Source organism: Hemiscyllium ocellatum, chromosome 17 (assembly GCF_020745735.1).
Source record: "Hemiscyllium ocellatum isolate sHemOce1 chromosome 17, sHemOce1.pat.X.cur, whole genome shotgun sequence".
Classification (NCBI taxonomy): Eukaryota; Metazoa; Chordata; class Chondrichthyes; order Orectolobiformes; family Hemiscylliidae; genus Hemiscyllium; species Hemiscyllium ocellatum.
In genome coordinates this window covers 52,327,130-52,348,520 of record NC_083417.1, presented here as the reverse complement: position 1 = coordinate 52,348,520, position 21,391 = coordinate 52,327,130, and the positions used below count along the sequence as shown (strand labels likewise).

The window sequence follows — 21,391 nt, the reverse complement described above, 5'->3', positions numbered from 1 at the left end:
GATCGGATTGGGTTGTCTGGTCGTTGTGAATGAGTTGGACTGAAGAGTCTGTTTCAATGCTGTATGACTCTGTGACTAAATGATTCAGGTGAAATCTCATCATGGAGGCTAGGGCATTCAAATTTAATTTAAAAACATTGAAATGAAAGAATAATATTGGTAACAGTTACTATGAAACTGACAGGTTGTTGTAAAAATTCATCTGGTTCAATAATGTTTTTTAGGGAAGAAAATCTTCCATCTTACAGGTCCGTGACTTGAGAACCACAGAACTGTGATTGTCTATTGATTGGCTACTGAAATAGACTATCAATCCACTCAGTCGAGAGTGTAGTGCTGGAAAAGAACAGCAGGTCAGGCAGCATCTGAGGAGCCGGGGAATCCTGTTCCAATAATGCTGTCTGACCTACTGTGCTTTTCCAGCATCACACTCTTGACTCTGACCTCCAGCATCTGCAGTCCTCACTTTCTCCTATTAATCAACTCAGTTACATATGATATCACCTTCTCATGGACAATTCGGGAGTAATTGCTGTCCTTATCAGTGGTAGAAAAATTTTGAAATTAATGAAAAAAGTCAATCTTGATTGGAGTCATAGAGTCATAGAGATGCACAGCACGGAAACAGATCCTTCGGTCCAACTCATCCATGCCGACCAGATACCCGAACCTAATCTAGTCCCTTTTGCCAGCACCTGGCCCATATCCCTCCAAACGCTTCCTATTTATATACCCATCCAGATGCCTTTAAAATGCTGTAATTGTACCAACCTCTACCACTTCCTCTGGCAGCTCATTCCACACACACCACCACCCTCTGCATGAAAACATTGCCCCTTAGGTCCTTGTGATATCTTCCCTCTCTCACCTTAAACATATGCCCTCTAGTTCTGGACTCTCTGACCCCAGGAAAAGGATTTTGTCTATTTACTCTACCAATGCCCCTCATGATTTTATAAACCTCTATAAGGTCACCCCTCAGCCTTCAACGCTCCAGGGAAAACAGTCCAGCCTATTCAACATCTCCCTATAGCTCAAATCCTCCAACCCTGGCAACATCCTTGTAAATCTTTTCTGAACCCTTTCAAGTTTCACAACATCTTTCCAATAGGAAGGAGACCAGAATTGCATGCAAAATTCCAACAGTGGCCAAACCAATGTCCTGTACAGCCGCAGCATGACCTCCCAATGCCTGTACTCAATACTCTAACCAACAAAGGAAAGCATACCGAGCGTCTTCTTTACTATTCTATCTATCTGCGACTCCACTTTCAAGGAACTATGAACCTGCACTCCAAGATGTCTTTGTTCAGCAACACTCCCTTGGACCTTACCATTTAGTGTATAAGTCTTGCTCTGATTTGCTTTTCCAAAATGCAGCACCTCACATTTATCTAAGTTAAACTCCATCTGCCACTCCTCAGCCCACTGGCCCATCTGATCAAGATCCTGTTGTGCTCTGAGGTAACCTCCTTCGCTGTCCACTACATCTCCAATTTTGGTGTCATCTGCAAACTTACTAACTATACCTCCTATGTTCACATTCAAATCATTTATGTAAATGATGAAAAGTAGTGATCCACTTAGCACTCCACTGGTGACAGTCTGAACCACCACCACCCTCTGTCTTCTACCTTTGAGCCAGTTCTGTATCCAACTGGCAAGTTCTCTCTGTATTCCATGAGATCTAACCTTGCTAACCAATCTCCCATGGGGAATCTTGTCAAATGATCATGTCCACTGCTCTGCCCTCATCAATCTTCTTTGTGATTTCTTCAAAAAACAATCAAGGTTTGTGGGACATGATTTCCCACGCACAAAGCTATGTTGACTATCTTGATTCAGTTCTTGCCTTTCCAAATATATGTAAAACCTATCCCTCAGGATTCCCTCCAACAACTAGCCCACCACCGATGTCAGGTTCACCGGTCTATAGTTCCCTGGCTTTTCCTTACCACCTTTCATAAATAATGGTACCACATTAGCCAACGTCCGGTCTTCCGGCACCTCACCTATGAATATCGATGACTCAAATATCTCAGCAAGGGGCAATCACTTCTCTAGCTTCCCACAGAGTTCTAGGGTACACCTGATCAGGTCCTGGGGATTTATCCACTTTTATGCATTTCAAGACATCCAGCACTTCCTCCTCTGTAATATGGACATTTTTCAAGATGCCGCTATCTACTTCCCTGCATTCTATATCTTCTGTGTCCTCCTCCACAGTAAACACTGGTGCAAACCACTTGTTTAGTATCTCCACCATCTCCTGAGGCTCCACACATAGACCGCCACCCATGATCTTTGAGGGGCCCTATTCTCTCCCCAGTTACTCTTTTATCCTTACTGTATTTATAAAAACCCTTTGGATTCTCCTTAATCCTATTTGCCAAAGTTATCTCATGTTCCCTTTTTGCCCTCTTGATTTCCCTCTTAAGTATATTCCTACTGCCTTTATACTCTTCTAAGGATTCATTTGATCTCTCCTGACATATGCTTCCTTCTTTTTCTCAACCAAACCCTCAATTTCTCTTGTCATTCAGCATTCCTTACATCTATCAGCCTTGCTTTCCACCCTAACAGGAATATACTTTCTCTGGATTCCCATTTTCTCATTTTGGAAGGCTTCCCATTTTCCAGCCGCCCCTTTACCTGTGAACATCTGCCCCCAATCAGCTTATGAAAGTTCATGTCTAATATAATCAAAATTAGCCTTTCTCCAATTTAGAACTTAAACTTTTAGATCTGGTCTATCCTTTTCCATCACTATTTCAAAACTAATAGAATTATGGTTGCTGGCCCCAAAGTGCTCTCCCACTTACACCTCAGTCACCTGCCCTGCCTTATTTCACCTCTTCTCTAGTAGGTGCATTCACATACTGAATCAGAAAATTTTCTTGAACAAACTTAACAAATTCCTCTCCATCTAAACTCTTAACATTATGACAGTCTCAGTCTATGTTTGGAAAGTTAAAATCCCCTACCATAACCACCCTATTATTCTTACAGATAGCTGAAATCTCCTTAGAAATTTGTTTCTCAACTTCCCATTGACTATTAGGGAGTCTATAATACAATCCCAATAAGGTGATCATCCCTTTCTTATTTCTCAGTTCCACCCAAATAACTTCCCTGAATTTATTCCCAGGAATATCCTTCCTAAGTACAGCTGCAATGCTATCTCTTATTGGAAATGCCATCCCCCCTCCTCTCTTGCTTCTCTTTCTATCCTTCCTGTAGCATTTGCATCCTGGAACATTCAGCTGCCAGTCCTGTCCATCCATGAGCCATGTTTCTGTATTTGCTATGATATCCCAGTCCCATGTTCCCAAACGTGCCCCTGAGTTCATCTGCCTTCCCTGTTAGGTCCCTTGCATTGAAGTATCAGTCCTACCTTGTTCTCTGATTTTGTTCCTTCCTGCCCTGACTATTTGACTCATTCCCTTTCCCAAATGTACCAGTGTCAGATTGATCTCTTTCGTGATAAAAACTTTGATCCACTGTTTTGGGTTGAATGCTTGCTATATGGCTGTTCTGGAATTCCTGCGAATTTCAGCCAACTCCGAGGGACGTTGAATTTGTTTCGCTGTTTTTAGGTTCGATTAGAGCAATGTGTTTTGGAAGAGCTGAGGAACCTGAAAGGGCCAACTGATGTTGGTACAATTTCTCCAGAAATGTTGAAACAAGCCGAAGAATGTCTGAAAATTTGGATGAAGCAAATTGAGCAGGTCAGGAATGGGGATTTCTTTTAGCACTTACAGACCTCAGCTCTTTTTACACAGATTTCAGTAAAAACATTTCTGGCCTGAGGGTTTCTGCACCCCCGCCTCACTATGAATTTGGCACAGCCCTCCCCGACATTCACTACAGAGAAAAATGGGAACCCAAAAAAAATTTACTATCATTAATTTGGCATTTGAAATGGTGAATTTGGCGCCACTTCAAAACCTAATGGCCATGTTGAAAACTTAGATCACTTGTAAGTTTAGGCCAGCCCTGAGTGAAAAGTTGTAATGCTTTACAATTCGAAGACTTCTTTGGGCCAGATTCAATATCAGAATGTCAGGAGGACCAAATGGGAAGTGTGTGGAGCCACACATGTAAAATGCCTCTTATCATTTTCCCCTGGTTGGGAAATGTGGTGCACTCTGACCTGACACATACTTTAGACTTCAGTTCACTATTTAAAAGCCTGCTTCCAGTATAATTTTTCCTTATTTTGCTATTTTCATTAGAATCATAGAGTTATAGAGATGTACAGCATGGAAACAGACCCTTCGGTCCAACCCGTCCATGCCGACCAGATATCCCAAACCAATCTAGTCTCACCTGCCAGCACCTGGCCCATATCCCTCCAAACCCTTCCTATTCATATACCCATCCAAATGCCTCTTAAATGTTGCAATTGTACCAGCCTCCACCACATCCTCTGGCAGCTCATTCCATACACGTACCACCCTCTCTGTGAAAAAGTTGCCCCTTACATCCACTACATCTCCAATTTTATTGTCATCTGCAAACTTACTAATTGTACCTCTTATGCTCGCATCCAAATCATTTGTGTAAATGACAAAAAGTAGAGGGCCCAGTCCCGATCCTTGTGGCACTCCACTGGTCAAAGGCCTCCAGTCTGAAAAACAACCCTCTACCACCACCTGCTGTCTTCTACCTTTGAGTCAGTTCTTTATCCAAATGGCTAGTTCTCCTTGTATTCCATGAGATCTAACCTTGTTAACCAGTCTCCCATGGGGAACCTTGTCAAACGCCTTACTGAAGTCCATATAGATCACATCTACTGCTCTGCCCTCATCAATCTTCTTTGCTACTTCTTCAAAAAACTCAATCAAGTTTGTGAGACATGATTTCCCATGCATAAAGTCATGTTGACTGTCCCAAATCAGTCCTTGCCTTTCCAAATACATGTACATCCTGTCTCTCCGGATTCCCTCCAACAACTTGCCCACCACCGAGGTCAGGCTCACCGGTCTATAGTTCCCTGGCTTGTCTTTACCGCCCGTCTTAAACAGTGGCACCACTTTTGCCAACCTCCAGTCTTCCAGCACCTCACCTGTGACTATCGATGATACAAATATCTCAGCAAGAGGCCCAGCAATCACTTCTCTAGCTTCCCACAGAGTTCTTGGGTACACCTGATCAGGTCCTGGGGATTTATTCACCTTTAACTGTTTCAAGACATCCAACACTTCCTCCTCTGTAATCTGGACATTTTGCAAGATGTCACCATCCATTTCCCTACAGTCTATATCTTTCATATCCTTTTCCACAGTAAATACTGATGCAAAATATTCATTTAGTATCTCCCCCATTTTCTGTGGCTCCACACAATGGCTGCCTTGCTAATCTTTGAGGGGCCCTATTCTCTCCCTAGTTACCCTTTTGTCCTTAATATATTTGGAAAAACCCTTTGGATTCTCCTTAATTCTATTTTCCAAAGCTATCTCATGTCCCCATTTTGCTCTCCTGATTTCCCTCTTAAGTATACTCCTACTTTCTTTATAATCTTCTAAGGATTCACTCGATCTACCCTGTCTATACCTGACATATGCTTCCTTCTTTTTCTTAACCAAACCCTCAATTTCTTTAGTCATCCAGCATTCCCTATACCTACCAACCTTCCCTTTCACCCTGACAAGAATATACTTTCTCTGGATTCTTGTTATCTCATTTCTGAAGGCTTCCCATTTTCCAGCCATCCCTTTACCTGCAAACATCTGTCTCCAATCAGCTTTTGAAAGTTCTTGCCTAATACAAGTGGGTTGGTTCCAGAAGGTTATGGAAGTTATACCAGGCAAGTTCCCTCAGATTTGTCAATCTTAAGGAAATTATTAAATGAAAATTAGACAAATATGTCAGTTTATAAACTTTCAACTATAGTAAATTGAGACTTTTTTTTGTCACCATTGATCTATTAAGATCCCTAAAAAAAACAACATGCAACACATGATCAACTATCTGTGGTAAACCAAACTGGAATGGGTACTAAAATGTCCTTTTGTGTGAGCGTTTGAAAGTGGAATAGTCTCTGCTGCTAATAATCTCTTCATCTCAGGTACTTACTGAAAGTGAACAGGTGCGGAAGGAGGCTGATGACATTGGACCACGAGTTGAGCTGGAATACTGGAAGCACCGTCTGACCAGATTCAATTACCTGAGCCAGGAGATTCAGCGAGGAGATGTTAAAACCATTCTTGGAATCCTCACAGCTACTAAATCAAAGCTATTGAAGGTCTGAATAAAAGTATTCTTACTTATTGAGACATTTAACTCCTATACACTTATTAAACATTTTCACTGCACCTATTTAAGTTCTATACAGAGTTTAAGGACAGTAAAAGTACTAGACTTTCAGGTATTGTGTTGGCCTTTTCTTTGGTTTATCAGACAACAGACATGCTTTCTTTGGAAGCTTTAAAACCACATTGTCTCTCTGAGAGTGTTTCCTCACCCACAAGAAGTAGATAATTCAGGCGAATAACGATCAAAACTTTTCTTGTTTTGGGGGAGAGGGAAATATGTAATAGTTTCCAGACTGTGATTTATAGGCTTACCGTATACACTTGAGTAAAAGTCAATCTCAGATAAAAGTCCACCCCCCCATTTCTGGCCAAAAAATCTGGAATTTTCCATATATCTTGTGTAAAAGTTGACCCTAATTCTTCACAGATAACACATCAACATTTGTGAATCATGGTATTATCCTGTATATAAAGGTTATGCTGAGGAAATTAATTCTCTTCTCGTGCTACTATGTGTTTGATGTACAATTCACACCAATTTGGCGTGAAAGTTTAAGATGCATCAGGTCAAAGTCATGTGGCAACCTCCCTTTGAGTGCAGCTCAGTTGAGTTCAGTCCACTTGCAGCACTCATGGAATACAGTCATATTACCACAATTTGTTGTGGTTTTTTTTCTTTATTTTATGAGAGATCAATTGGGTTTCTCCTAATGATACAGTATATTGGGCTGTAGCATGAATTCCAGCCCCTCAAAAGTAGTATCCATGTAAAAATCAACCCCATGAATTGAACCTTAAATAATATTCTAAAAAACTTCAACTTTTACATGAGTCTGTACGATATATTCCTTCTTGAAGTAGTTACATTGTCATAGAATCATACAGAACAGAAGAGACCTTTCAGCTCATCGAGTCCGCACCAACAAATAAACTAATCTAAATTTACACTAGTCCCACTTCCCAGCACTTAGCCCATAGTATTGAATGTCATGATATTTTAAATGCTCATCCAAGAATATTATAAAGTTTGTGAGATTTCCCACTTCAATTACCTTCTGAGGCAGTAGATTCCAGGTTCTCTCTGTTCCTCTGAGCTTCCTAGCATTCTGCCATTCATGGAATATTGCTACTTCTTCCAAAGTGCATCATCTCACACTTACCAGAGTTAAATTCCATCTGCCCATCTGACCAGTCCCATCCTCCTGTAACTCACTGTCAGCTACCTGGTTAACCTTTGCATAATTTGCAAGCTTAATTATCATTATTGCGCATTTTTTCATGTATCATTCATATAAATCGTAAATAAAACGGGAGCCAGCACTGATCCCTGTGGTGTGTCACTGGACACTGACTTCCAATCACCCAACCAAGCTTCTACCACCATCTTCTGTCTCCTATCCCAAAGACAATTTGGGATCCAATTTGCCAAGTTACACTCAGTCGCAAATGCCTTTAGCTTCTTTACCTATCTTATTGTCACATTTCTGTGGTTTATGATGACTGGTGAAGATGGAGGAGTTTTTCTTCTCCAATTCATCTGATGATGAAACTGGAACTGAAACATTAACTCTGATTTCTCTCCACAGATGCTGCCAGACCTGCTGAGATTTTCCAGCAATTTCTGTTTTTGTTTCTGATTTCCAGTATCCGCAGTTCTTTTGGTTTTTATATATTTAGCATATTATTAAATCTCTCAGACTTTCTCCCCTCACCACAGTCCATTGTTTTACTGTATTTGCCTTGGGACATTAACCTCGATGGTATACTGACTCCTTGGCTTGTGGTTTTGAACCGAGAAAAAGGGCCACTGGACCTGAAAAGTTAATTCTGCTTTCTCTCCACAGATGCTGCCAGACCTGCTGAAATTTACCAGCAGTTTCTGTTCTTGTTTCTGTTGGCAGCAATGCTTGAACTCAATATTCTGGGCACAGGACTTTGATGCAGCTGTTTTTATCTGACTCCACTGCCCTTGAATTGAGTTAAACATGTGGTGATTTTCCAGATTGTCTTGAGTCACAGTTGGAATTCCTGTCTTCACCCAAGATCCTGGGGCATTGATCTGCTTCCTGATGGTCATTTGGGTCTCACAATGTCTTGGTGCTAGGTGAATGGGCATCACCAATCAAGAAAGCTGATTGTCTGCCCAGCAAACATCAGGCTCCACATCACTTGAAAGATATAGACATCACTTAGATGACTGACTCTTGAACAATTAGATAATCTAGGAGATTCCACTGCTTTGCTGTACAATACCTCAATGCGATTTTGAATTTGTTTTTGCTGTAATGAGGCCAGGCTAAGCAGACATTGTCAATAGGAGAGCATTATTTGCAATCTTCTCCACACATTGGAGTCATAGCCAAACCTGATAAAAAGAACCCAATGGAAAAATTCCCTTTGCTTCCCTTGTGCTGGAAGTGAAAACTTTATAATCCAACATTGAAAAGTTTCTTTACTTCCTTTATCTAAGTTGAGTCTTGCTGATGTAATGATTGTAAGGAGATCAGCCAGGTGGAGCTCCCTGATTAGGGCTGTTAACCTGGTCCGATCAGGGAGCCCTGGCTGACAGATATAAACTGGAGTGTCAGACATCCTGTTTACTCTGAGAGTTGACTCTAAGGGGCTGACACAGTGGTTAGCATCTTTGCCTCACAGTGCCGGTGACCTGGTTAGATTCCATCCTTGGGTGGCTGTCTCTGTGGAGTTTGCATGCTCTACCCATCTCTGCAAGGGTTTCCGCTGAGTGCTCTAATTTCCTCCCAAAGTCCACAGATGTGCAGTTAAGGTGGCTTGGCAATGCTAAATTGCCCATAGCATTCACGGATGTGTGGGTTAGGTTTGTTAGCCATGGGAAATGGGAGTGGTTAAGGGATGTGGTGGGCTGTGAGTCTGGTTGGGATGTCCTTCAGAGGGTTGGTGCAGACTTACTGCACCAAACAGCTTCATTCCACACTGTAGGGATTCCATGATTTTATTCGTGTACCAACATGCAGTGCTGCAAAAAGTACTCGCATATACATTCTCACACACTTACCTCCACCATCACAATGGCAGGGCAATAAATACAAGTCTAGCCAGTGAAGACCATATCTAATGAATGAAAAACAACTGTCAGAAATGTGTGTATGACTTTATTTAGTGTGGGTACTTTTGGGACTCTCTCATTATCCACACAATTCTGATGTTTGGTATTTGGATTTTGTGATGAGTTGAGTTGATCACTGCAACTTTCTTTCATTTCTGCACTTGGTGACAGTCACAGTTTTCTTTTGCATGTTCTGCTGCCGAGGACTGTACTTGTCCTGCCATTGATATCCCCATCCCCAGCTTCCCCCCTTTCTCCTTGCCTCAATCTTATAGCTACGGGTGGTCCAACTTAGAGTATGGAGCTCCTGACAGCATTTTGAAGGCCCAAACCCCTCCACCACATTAATGTGGCAAATCATGGAGCAGAAAAAAATGTATAGCCTGAGGAAAACTAACATCCTAACAATAAAGTCATTCAAGCACACTAATTTTGTTTTGAAATAGATACATTATTAAATATTTTTGTCTTATGTTGAAATAGTAGGCCTCATAATGGCCATTTGTAGACTTTTTTGGAAGGAAATTAGAGGTTGGTGATCTTTTCAAAATGATTGTTGTCCTTAAACCTCAAACAGCTAATGCAATTAATATCATTTGTTGTTGTGACATACTGATGGGTGCAACCTAATGTTTTTACCAAAACAGTGCATGCCAAAGCTTCTTCAAAGCTGCTTCTGTTCTGTCGATGTTTCCTCACTGGATGTGTATTAGATACTCTGCAATAGCAGTTAGCACTGAGAAATTTTCTATGGCTGTGTGGATGTTATTTGTCTGTCAAATTGTGAACTGACAGACCTTCTGATGTTCTCTCAGATACGTATTTGACTTATAATACATGTAATGAAATTGAGACCATTCTTTGAATTAAATTGAATTCAGGTAAATATTTTATTCAATATGGATGAATTAATTTGGAAAACATCTGAATTTCTTATTGCAGACATGGAAGGAGTTGGATAAATGGCTTACAGATGTATCTAATGAAGCCAAAGATAATGTGAAATATCTCTACATGCTAGATCGATTTTGTGACCCTCTCTATAACAGTGACCCTGTGAGTCTTTTATTCCACTTTGGTTATAGTACTTCAGACTTTCTGAGGAGATTGCCTCTTTCTCAGGTTGCCAAACTACTCCTTCATTGTTGTTAAGAAAAGCTCGGCACTTCTGACAAGAGATTTTAATCAGGGTTCCTTGAGAAATGCAGAGCATACTTTAATTCTGATAGGCCTCTCACTGTGCAAAGAGGTCAGCCGAAGGCAAACCATACCCTGTTTTCCACAGCTGCCACATTCTCTGATTTAAATGTCCACAGATAGCCACTTCCACAGCTCCTGTGAAAGGGTCAAGGTGGCAGGTTTGATTAGATTAGATTAGATTAGATTAGAAAGGGTCAAGGTAGCAGGTAGTTGGGGCCAGGGCATAAGTTGGGAAAGGGGCCGAATAAGTGATAATCTGTTTAGGGCAGATCAAGCTGGTGGGAAATATCATGTTTGGCAGGGCTAGGGGTGATGTTGGGGTCCTAGGACTTGGGGTAATGATGGGGGGTGATGGGAACAGGGTTGGGATTGGGCCATGGTGGAGGGGAGGTTGCCAGGTCTGTGTCTCGGGGATGCAAGGGATCTGAGGGAGATGTAGTTGGGGGTGTGTGTGATAATTCGGGATGTTAGTTTAACAGTCACCCAGGAGTATTTACTTAATGTCTGTGAAGCCTCCAAAATCTCTTATTTTAAAAGGATGCTACCAGAGGATTCCTGGCGCAAAGGAATTGTCCACTGGAATTGTAAATTTCTCTACTAATTCCCGAGCGGTTTGCTATGCCAGGGATTCTGTAGAGTTCCAATGTGCAATTTCCAACTCTGCTGCAGAAATGAATATCTGGCCAATTGGAAAATATGAAAATTTGGAATATTGAAAGTCAATCCAGAAGTTAATGATCATTCTCCCCTTATTCCAGATTGGAATGCTTAATGATATTCCAGGACTCATGAATGTTATCAGGATGATACATACAATTTCCATGTACTACAACACATCAGAAAAGATGACTTCTCTATTTACCAAGGTAAAATGTCTTCTTGCAAGTATTTGTTGGTGTTTTCTACAATAATATCACTAGAGTTATGGTTAAAAAAAAAATAAAATTCCAATTCTCTTGCTCCTGTTTTTATTCACCTTACACATGATAAGTGACATAAAATAGGATTTATATCCAACTCCGGAACAATTTGGCAGAACATCTCATTCAATGTTTTTGGATAACACAAAGATCAGGGGAGCTATGAACAGTGAGGAATAATGCCAGAGGATACAACAAGATATATGTAGACTTGAATCTTAGGTGGAGAAGTCGCAGATGGAATTTAATTAAGACAAATGTGAGATGATGCATTTTAGAAATTTAAAGCAGGAGGAAAGTATACCGTAAATGGCAGAACCCTAGTAGCATCAACAGACAGGGACCTGCATACAGATTCACAGTTCTCTGAAAATGGTAACACAAGTAGGTAAGGTGTTTAAGAAGACATATTGCATGCTTGCCTTCATCGGTTAGCATAGAGTATAAAAATTGGCAAGATATGTAAAGAACTGTAATTAGGCCACATTTAGAAACTTTCTACAGTTCTGGTCACCACATTACTGGAAGGATGTGGAGGCTATGGAGAAGATACAGAAACTGTTTACCAGGATGTTGCCTGGTTTGGATAGTGTTAACTATGAGGAGAGATTGGACAAGATTAATTTGTTTTCATTGCAATGTCAGAGGCAGAGAGATGACCTGATAGAAGTTTACAAAATTATGTGAGGCACAGATTATTTGGATAGTTGAAGTCTTTTTCCCAGGGTAGAAATGTCAACTACTAGGATTCATAAGTTTAAGGTAAAGTTAAGGAAGATGTGAGAAGCAATTTTTTTACACAGTGTGATGATGCTGCTTCTTTAGCAAGATTAAGTTGTCCTAGGCTTTCTTTCAGAGTGGTCATAAAAATGCAGAGTTGCCAAGAGGTCTGACGTGGATGGGTTTTAGGGCCAAACTCATAATAGTTAACAGATAGTGCCTCATGAAAAAGGCTTTCAAGTTATAAAAAAACACTTGTGCAATGAAAGAGGAGTGGCCTGTTTGCCCAGCTCAGCTTTTCTCTGGTCTGGTTTGGGTTTAGAGCTGCCAATCAGTTGTAAAACTGTTGGATCCAAAGAAGCAGGTCTCTGCTGATCCTCCTTCTCTCTGATATCTCTCCTGTAAGACCCTGTGTCTCATTTTTACTTTTGTGCCAAGGGGTATTTATGGGGATTGTTGCATGTATTTGGAACAGCATCATTAAATTGGGATAATCTGTTGGGTTTTCAGAGAGAGTAAGTTATTTTGTATTCTATTCTCTCTTGTTTGTGTTTCATTTAGTAATCTTGCTTATAAATTCTGTTTTGTTTAAAATGAAATAGTTTGACCAGCTGCATCGCTCCTGGAATATCCACTATACACCGGCTTAAAACAGCTAGCAAAGTTAGCATCTGGGCTACTTTTTTGAAATGTTTTGAGGGGATCTGGCCTGGTCCATAACAGACTGGGGATCTTTGTGGGATTTGTTCTGTAGTTCAGATTGGGGTTAGGGTTGTTGGACTCAAAGGCTGCGAGTGTCAGGTATTAGTGTTGTTTGCTCTGGATGTTGAATTCAGTTGGTTTAAACAGTACTCGGGCTAGCAATGGCTCTTTTAGCCACCAAGAATTTTCTGGGAGTGGAAAAAGTGACGTTGGGGGTTTTACAAGAGGTGATTAAGGCCAACCTACTGGAATTAGCAGACATTCTGGAGTTGGAGCTGCCTCCTTCCATGAGGAAAGCAAAGATAATTACAGCAATAGTTCAACATTTAAATTTGCTAGAAATGCCGTCACAATCTTGAGAGATGGCTCAAGTTCAATTGAAAATGAAGCAGCTTGAGTTAGAGGCAAAAGACAAGGAAAAGGCAACAAAAATGAAATATTTTGAATTATGATTAAAAGCAGAAGAAAAAGAGAGAGAAGAGACAGAAAAGGAGAGAGAGGAAAGGAAGAAAAAGAGGAAGTTTGAATTTCAGAAACTGGCACTTAAACGGGAAAGTCAGTGCAAGGTTTGTGAAGGTTTGTAGCTCAGGTTGAGGTTTAGGGTGTAGGTTTGCTCTCTGAACTATGGGTTTGGTATCCAGACATTTCATTACCTGGCTAGGTAACATCATCAAGTGAAGCGAAGCTGTTGTCTCCTGCTTTCTATTTATATGTTTGTCCTGGATGGGGTTCCTGGGGTTGGTGGTGACGTCATTTCCTGTTTGTTTTCTGAGAGGTTGATAGATGGCATCTAGATCTATGTGTTTGTTTATGGCGTTGCGGTTGGAGTGCCAGGCCTCTAGGAATTCTCTGGGATGTCTTTGCTTAGCCTGTCCCAGGATAGATGTGTTGTCCCAGTTGAAATGGTGTTTTTTTCTCATCCATGTGTAGGGCTACGAGGGAGAGAGGGTCGTGTCCTTTTGTGGCTAGCTGGTGTTCGTGTATCCTGGTGGCTAACTTTCTTCCTGTTTGTCCTACATAGTGTTTGTGGCAATCCTTGCATGGAATTTTGTAGATGACGTTGGTTTTGTCCGTGGGTCGTACTGGGTCTTTTAAGTTTGTTAGTTTTTGTTCGAGAGTGTTGGTGGGTTTGTATGCTACTAGGATTCCGAGGGGTCTTCGTAGTCTGGCTGTCATTTCTGAAACTTCTTTGATGTATGGTAAGGTGGTTAGGGTTTCTGGCTGTGTTTGGTCTGCTTGTCGTGGTTTGTTCTTGAGGAATCTGCGCACTGTGTTTTTTGAGTATCTGTTCTTCTTGAATATGTTGTATAGGTGGTTCTCCCCTATTTTCCGAAGTTCGTCTGTGCTGCAGTGTATGGTGGCTCATTGGAATAATGTTCGTTTGTGTGTTTTGGGATGGTTGCTGGTGTAGTTAAGTATTTGGTCAGTGTTTGTCAGTTTTCTGTATACGCAGGTTTGTAGTTCTCCATTGTCCGTTCTTTCGACTGTGACGTCCAGGAATGCAAGTCCAGGAATGTTGTCAGTTTCTTCCTCCTTGGTGAACTTGATGCCTGTGAGGGTGTTGTCGATGATGTTAAATGTCTCTTCTATCTTGTTTTGTTTTGTGATGACAAAGGTGTCATCTACATAGCGGACCCAGATTTTTGGTTTGATGGTTGGTAGGGCTGTTTGTTCTAGTCTTTGCATTACCTCTTCTGCTATGAATCCTGATAGCGGAGATCCCATGGGTGTGCCGTTGGTTTGTTTGTAGACTATGTTGTTGAAAGTGAAGTGGGTGGTGAGGTACAGGTCCACTAGCTTCATGATTAAAAATCACACAACACCAGGTTATAGTCCAACAGGTTTAATTGGAAGCACACTAGCTTTCGGAGCGACGCTCCTGTTGGTCCTGAAGGAGCGTCGCTCTGAAAGCTAGTGTGCTTCCAATTAAACCTGTTGGACTATAACCTGGTGTTGTGTGATTTTTAACCTTGTACACCCCAGTCCAACACCGGCATCTCCAAATCATAGCTTTGTGATGTTTTCGTTGGTAATGTGATTGATGATGGTTGGTGCGTGTGTGATGGTCTCTTCTAAAAGTGCGGTAAGTGTTTCCTTTGCCAGGTCGATGTTGATGGAGGTGAACAGTGCTGTTACGTCGAATGAGATCATTGCTTCGTCTTCCTCTATTTTGGTGTTTTTGATGATTTTTAGGAATTCCTGGGTGGAGTGAATGGAGTGCTGTGACGCTTCTACTAGGTATTTCAGTCTTGCATGTAGTTCTTTGGCCAGTCTGTAAGTTGGGGTTCCGGGTAGTGAGACTATAGGTCTGAGGGGAGCTTCCGGTTTATGGATTTTTGGTAGTCCATAGAATCATGGGGTGTTGGTCCCGTCGGGTTTCATTTTCTGAAATTCCGTCTTGTTTAATTGTCTGGAATTGTGTAATTTTCTTAGGAGATATGCAATTTTGTTTCCTAGTTGTGGGGTCGGGAAAGTCAGTTAAAAAGATGGAGGTGAAGGCTGAAGGTAAGCTTAGTGAGGAAGAGAGTGTGGATGAGCAAACCCATGGTAGCCAAAGGTCTGGTGAAGAACTGTTTAAATATCTTCAAGCACAGCCTACATTTGATGAGGAGGATGTGGAAGCCTTTTTAGTTTCATTTGAAAGGTGGCTAAACAAATGCGGTGGCCAGTGACCATGTGGGTTTTGTTGATCCAAACAAAACTTGTAGGTAGAGTGAGTGGGGTATTCACATTACTATCAGAGGAGGTATCTGAGGCATATGAGGAGGTGAAGAAAGCCATCTTAAGTGCATATGGGCCTGTTCCAGAAGCCTACAGACAATGTTACTGGAATCTGAGGAGGAACCCTGGTCAAACATACATTGAGTTTGAAAGGATCAAACAAAGTAATTTTGATAGGTAGAAAAGGGCATTAAAAAATAGAACAACCCTATGACACTCTTCGAGAGATGATTATTTGGAGTTCAAAACTTCACTTCCTGAAGTAATGAGAACTCAAATGGCAGAGAAGTGAGTTAAAACAGCAAGATTAGCAGCTGAAATGGCTGATGATTACGAGCTGGTCCATAAGTCAAAGTTTGACTTCCAAAATCAATGCCAATCCGTGAGGGATAGAAATTGGGGAAAAGAGAAATCCTCATGTGGAAAGGGAAAGGTAGATCTCAGTGAAGCTCGTAAGGGTAATTTACCACGGGTAAAAAGAAAATCCTTGAAGGGGAAAGGGAAGTTAAAAAGCTCCGGTGTTTTCATTGCAACAACGTAGGCCACATGAAATCACAGTGCTGGTAGTTTACGGAAAACACTGGGAAGCCAGATGTAGGAAAACAGGAGAAGTCAGTGAATTTTGTTGGAGTGGTAACAGAACGCACACTGGAGGCTAGAAAGCTGTACCAGAATGTATAACCTGGCCAGAGGTTGGTTAAGGAGGAGTGCCAGATCTTCTGAAACCATGTACCTGCGAAGATAGAGCTCACTCGCATAGGCCAGGAGCAGCAGATAAAGAGGCTACAATATTGACAGATACAGGATCTTCTCAATCTTTGATGCTGAAAGATGAGGAGATATGTACCTCTGAAGGACTATTGCCAGAAAAGGTACAAGTAACAGGAATTCACGGTGAGACAAGAAGCACTCAATTATGTAAAGTGAGGTTAGATACAGGTTGCATAGGACAGAATTTTTTTAGTTTTTAAAGGTGTGTCAGCATAGGCTTGGTGGGCTGGTAAGCCTGCTCCTGTGCTGAAATGTTCTTTGTTCTTTCCTGTCTGATCAGAGGAAGCCACATGCTTCTGTTTTGGATTGTGCTTCTTCATCAGAGCTGGAAGCAAGACCAGGAAGGACCAGCACAGGAAAGTTTATCTTAGCAGAAAGTGAATTGTCTGAACTGTAAATGAAGAAACTGATTTAACAGGCAGCCTGCTTCAGTTCGAATCATATTTGGAGTCATACAACCACAGAGCACAGAAGGAGGCAATTTGGCTGATTGTGTTGGTCTCTTTCAACTTTGTCCAATCCCCAAGCTGTTTCTCCATGACTTGCAAATTTTTGTTTTTTTTAAATATTTATTATTTTCTTTTCAGAAAATTACCACTGAATTTTTCAGACAGTGCATTATGCTTCAGTTTGCTGTGTAAAATAATTTTTTACTCACTTCTCAAACATAAAACAGAAGTTGCTGGAGAAGCTCAGCAGGACTGCCAGTATCTGTGAAGAGAAATCAAAGTTAACGTTTCAGGTCTGAGGAAGGGTCACCAGAAAAAAAAACTCTTGCTATTCAGTTTGTCTATGCCCCTCATGATTTTATAACTTCCATCAGATCACCCCTTAACCCCCTACGCTCTAATGAGAAAGGTCCCAGCATATCAAGCCTCTCCTTATAACTCAAACTCTTCATTCCTAGCAATATCCTGGTAAATATTTTCTAAACCTCTCCAATTTAATAATATCCTACATATAGCAGGGTGACCAGAACTGCACACACTGTACTCCATAAGAGGACTCACCAACATCCTGTACAACTTCAACATGACATCTTAAATCCTATACTCAAAGTCTAAGCAATGAAGGCAAGCCAATTAAAATTTTGTAGGTTTCTATGAGAAAGCCCTTCATTTTTCTAAAACCCAGTGAATATAATCCTAACTGAGCCAGTGTATCTTCCATACATGCCCAGGAATTAGTCTGGTAAACTAATGTTACACTCCCTTCATAGCCAGAACATCCTTTGTCAGATAAGGAGACCAAAACTGCACACAATACTCCAGGTGTGGCCTCACCAAGGCCCTGTAGAATTGCAGCAAGACATTCCTGTTCTTTGTTCACAAATCCTCTTTGATTGAAGGCAAACATACCATTTTCCTTCTTCACTGCTTGTTGCACCTGCATGCTTACTTTCAGCATCTGGTGTATAAGGACATTCAGGTCTCACTGCACCTCGCCTTCCCCAATCTATCACCAACCAGATGATAATCTACCTTCCTGTTTTTGTTACCAAAATGGATAACCTTACATTTATCCACACTGTACTTGATCTGCCATGCAGTTGTGCATTCATTCAACTTGCCCACATCACACTGAAGCACCTCTGCATCCTTCTCACAGTTCACCCACCCACTCAAACTCAGATATCATCAGCCACTGTGGGATTTGAATGGACATTTTTTAAAAATCCATAGATTACAACCCTGTGTTATTATCTCTGCACTCTACCTCCTCTTGGAAGCATTTTATATAAAATTCTACCAGCTACTACAGTGGGATGTGAACATGCGGCTCTAAAGTGTTAGCCAGGGTCACTGGATTAACTTCCAATAAAAGTACCACAACACCACCACTACCTCATAAAGGTGTAGGAGGGCAGTAGGATTAAGGTGAGTGTGAGTATTGGGTGCTGTGCTGGAGATGTGACATCTCTGTAGAGAACTGAATGAATAGAGCTACATGTTGTGTTGTACTATTTCTGTTGTGCAGGAGAATACATGGAAAAATCAACATTTGGGTCTTGGCTCTTGAAAGCATTGAGCCATGGTCATACTGTCCAGAGATCCTGGATTGTCTTGATACACTAGTTTCAGATTGGAACGTCTGTCCTCATGCTGCTGATTTCTTTGGCCTTTACTGTTTAATTGTCTTTGAGAAAGTTGATCTTATTACAGCTCTTTTGATCTTGTAGCAGATCCTCCCAAGTGTCTTTACCATTCCTGTGTTACTGCAGCCTTGGAAATCCAAGTGCTGGTGGGCCATTGTCAGCACACAGTTGTCCCTTTTATTATAAGTCCTTAACTTTGACAGAAAAAATGCATTATCCTGTCCACCCTCCTTGACTAGCCAGGGTTTCCAAAGGCTAATGCTATACCTCAGTCAAAGGGCCTCTGTAAATCCAGTCCAGCGTTCATTGTGTTCCCAAACCTCCAATGGGTCTCCCTTTTGGCCATGAATTAGGTTGGGAAAATTCCACCATAGCCTTATGCTGCATGGAGGTTTGCTAAATGACGTTTGGGACATGCATGTCAAGGAAGTGCCGCACATGAGGCTGCTGAGTAAGGTAAGGGCCCCTGGTGTTAGAGGCAAGGTGCTAGCATGGATAGAAGCTTGGCTGTCTGACAGAAAGCAGAAAGAGGGGATAAAAGGGTCCTCCTCAGGATGGCAGCCGGTGACAAATGGTATTCTGCAAGGCTCATTGTTGGGACAACTACTTTTCACTTTAAATATTAATAATCTTGATGAAGGAACTGAGGACATTCTGGTTTAGGTTTGCTGATGATGCAAATATGTAGAGAGACAGGTAGCATTGGGGGGGGGGGTGGGGAGGCTGCAGAAAGATTTGGACAGGTTAGGAGAGTGAGCAAAGAAGTGGCAGATGGAGTGCAATGTAGGAAAGTATGAGGTCATGCACTTTGGTAGAAAGAATAAAGGCATAGATTATTTTCTAAATGGGGAGAAAATTCAGAGCTCTGAAAGGCAAAGAGACGTGAGAGTTCTAGTCTCAGATTCTCTCTGAGTAAACTTGCAGGTTGAGTCAGTAGTTAGGAAGGCAGATGCAATTTGCATTTATTTTGGGAGAACTTGAATATAAAAGTAGGAGTGTATTTCTGAGGTTCTATAAGGCTCTGGTCAGACCACATTTGGAGTAATGTACACAGTTTTGGGCCCCATATCTCAGGAAAAATGTAATGGCCCTGGAGCATGTTCAGAGGGGGTTTACAAGAATGATCCTGGGGATGAAAGGCTTGCTTATGAGGAGTGATTGAGGACTCTGGGTCTACACTCGATGGAGTTTAGAAGGATGAGGGGGGAATCTAATTGAAACTTACAGAATACTGAATGGCCTGGACAGAGTAGATGTTGGGAAGACGTGTCCATTGGGAAAAGAGACTAGGACCCGAGGGCACAGCCTTAGAGTAAAGGGAAGATGTTTAATTCATTGCACCGAAGGCTGTGGAAGCCAGGCCATTGAATATATTTAAGACAAAGATAGATAGGTTCTTGATTGTCAAAAGCATCAAGCGTTATGGGGAGAAAGTGGGAGAATGGGGTTGAGAAATTTATCAGCCATGATTGAATGGTGAATGGACTTGATGGGCTGAATAGCCTAATTTCTGCTCCTCTGTCTTATGGTCTTAAGAGTTGAACTTACCTACAAAGATCTGTTCTGTCATTTAGACCAATGTGTATTAAATATTATTATTTCAGGTCACAAATCAGATGATAACTGCATGCAAAGCATACATTACCAATCACGGGTCTGTTACGATATGGGATTTGACTCCAGACATTGCCGTTAAAAAGCTGAGAGCCTGTATTAACCTTCATCAGGTAATTTGTAGGATATGGGGCAATATGCTAATTGTATTTTCTCAATCATAATGTTGCATACTCCTTCATCTTGATTTGCTACATTCAGTATAAGTGTGTTGTTCTTCACTGATTTTTCATTGATTGTTGGTTGTCTAAGCAAATGAACAATCCCATTCTAAACTTGGGGGGAAAAGACCTACTTGCTATTCTAGCACAGATGATCTGATTACTCCACATTCCCATCTACCCCTGCCTTAAAAATAAAGATTCTGCTTCGCTGCCTTTTGAAGAAGAGGGATCCAAAGAATCATGACCCTTCATGATGAAAAAATTCTGCCCCTCTGTTTAAAATGGGCAACCTCTTTATTCTTAAACAATGGCCACTGGTTCTAGATCATTCCATACGAGGAAACGTCATTTCCACATATACCTGTAAGGCCACCTCAGGATCTTATGTATTTCCATCAAATTGCCTCTTACACTCCTCAACTCCAATGGATATGAGGCTGGCTTGTCTAACCTTCTCTCATATGACAACCCACACATTCCAGGTAATAGTCCAGCAAACCTTTTCTGAACTGCTTCCTTTTCATTTATGTACAAACTTAAATAAGGAAGCTAATATTATATACTGTATTTCAGATGTGGTCTTACCAGTGTCGTCATAACTGAATCATAACTTTCCTACTTCTGCATTAACTCTCTTTGCAGTAAACTATAACATTCTATTATCACTCCTAACTGTTGTAGCCTAACACCAACATTTTGTGATTCATGAATTAGAATGACCTGATCTTTCTGCATCTCCATGCTCTGCAATTCTTACCATTTATATAATATGCTTTCTTATTTTTCCTGTTAAAGTGGAAAATCTCATATTACCTGATCTTTACTGATTCACTTAGCTATTGCCTTGTAGCTCTCTTGTGTCATTGTCACAGCTTAATTTCCTTTTTCCTTTGTGTCATTAGAAGATTTAGCAACTACACCTTCATCCAAGTCATTGACATAAATTGTAAAAAGTTGAAGCAGCAGTACTGATCCCTCTAACACATTACTTGTTGACATCTTGCCAACCAAAAAATGACCCATTTATCAATCCTCTCCATTTTCTGTCAGTTAACCAATCTTCTTTCTTTTGCTGTCTACATCATTTATTTTCTGAAATAACCTGTGACGTGAAATTTTGTCAAATGCTGTTTGGAAATCTA

The 21,391-nt window shown here is 41.1% G+C and overlaps 1 protein-coding gene across 1 annotated transcript in view; it reads left to right on the top strand.

Moving 5' to 3' along the window:
* LOC132824077 (dynein axonemal heavy chain 5-like) overlaps positions 1-21,391 on the top strand; it is a 285,827-nt gene that overhangs the window by 18,732 nt on the left and 245,704 nt on the right. Inside the window, 5 exon segments of the mRNA XM_060838346.1 lie at positions 3,597-3,728; positions 6,071-6,247; positions 10,285-10,398; positions 11,301-11,408; positions 20,076-20,198. Of these exon segments, the coding sequence (XP_060694329.1) occupies positions 3,597-3,728; positions 6,071-6,247; positions 10,285-10,398; positions 11,301-11,408; positions 20,076-20,198 (654 nt within the window).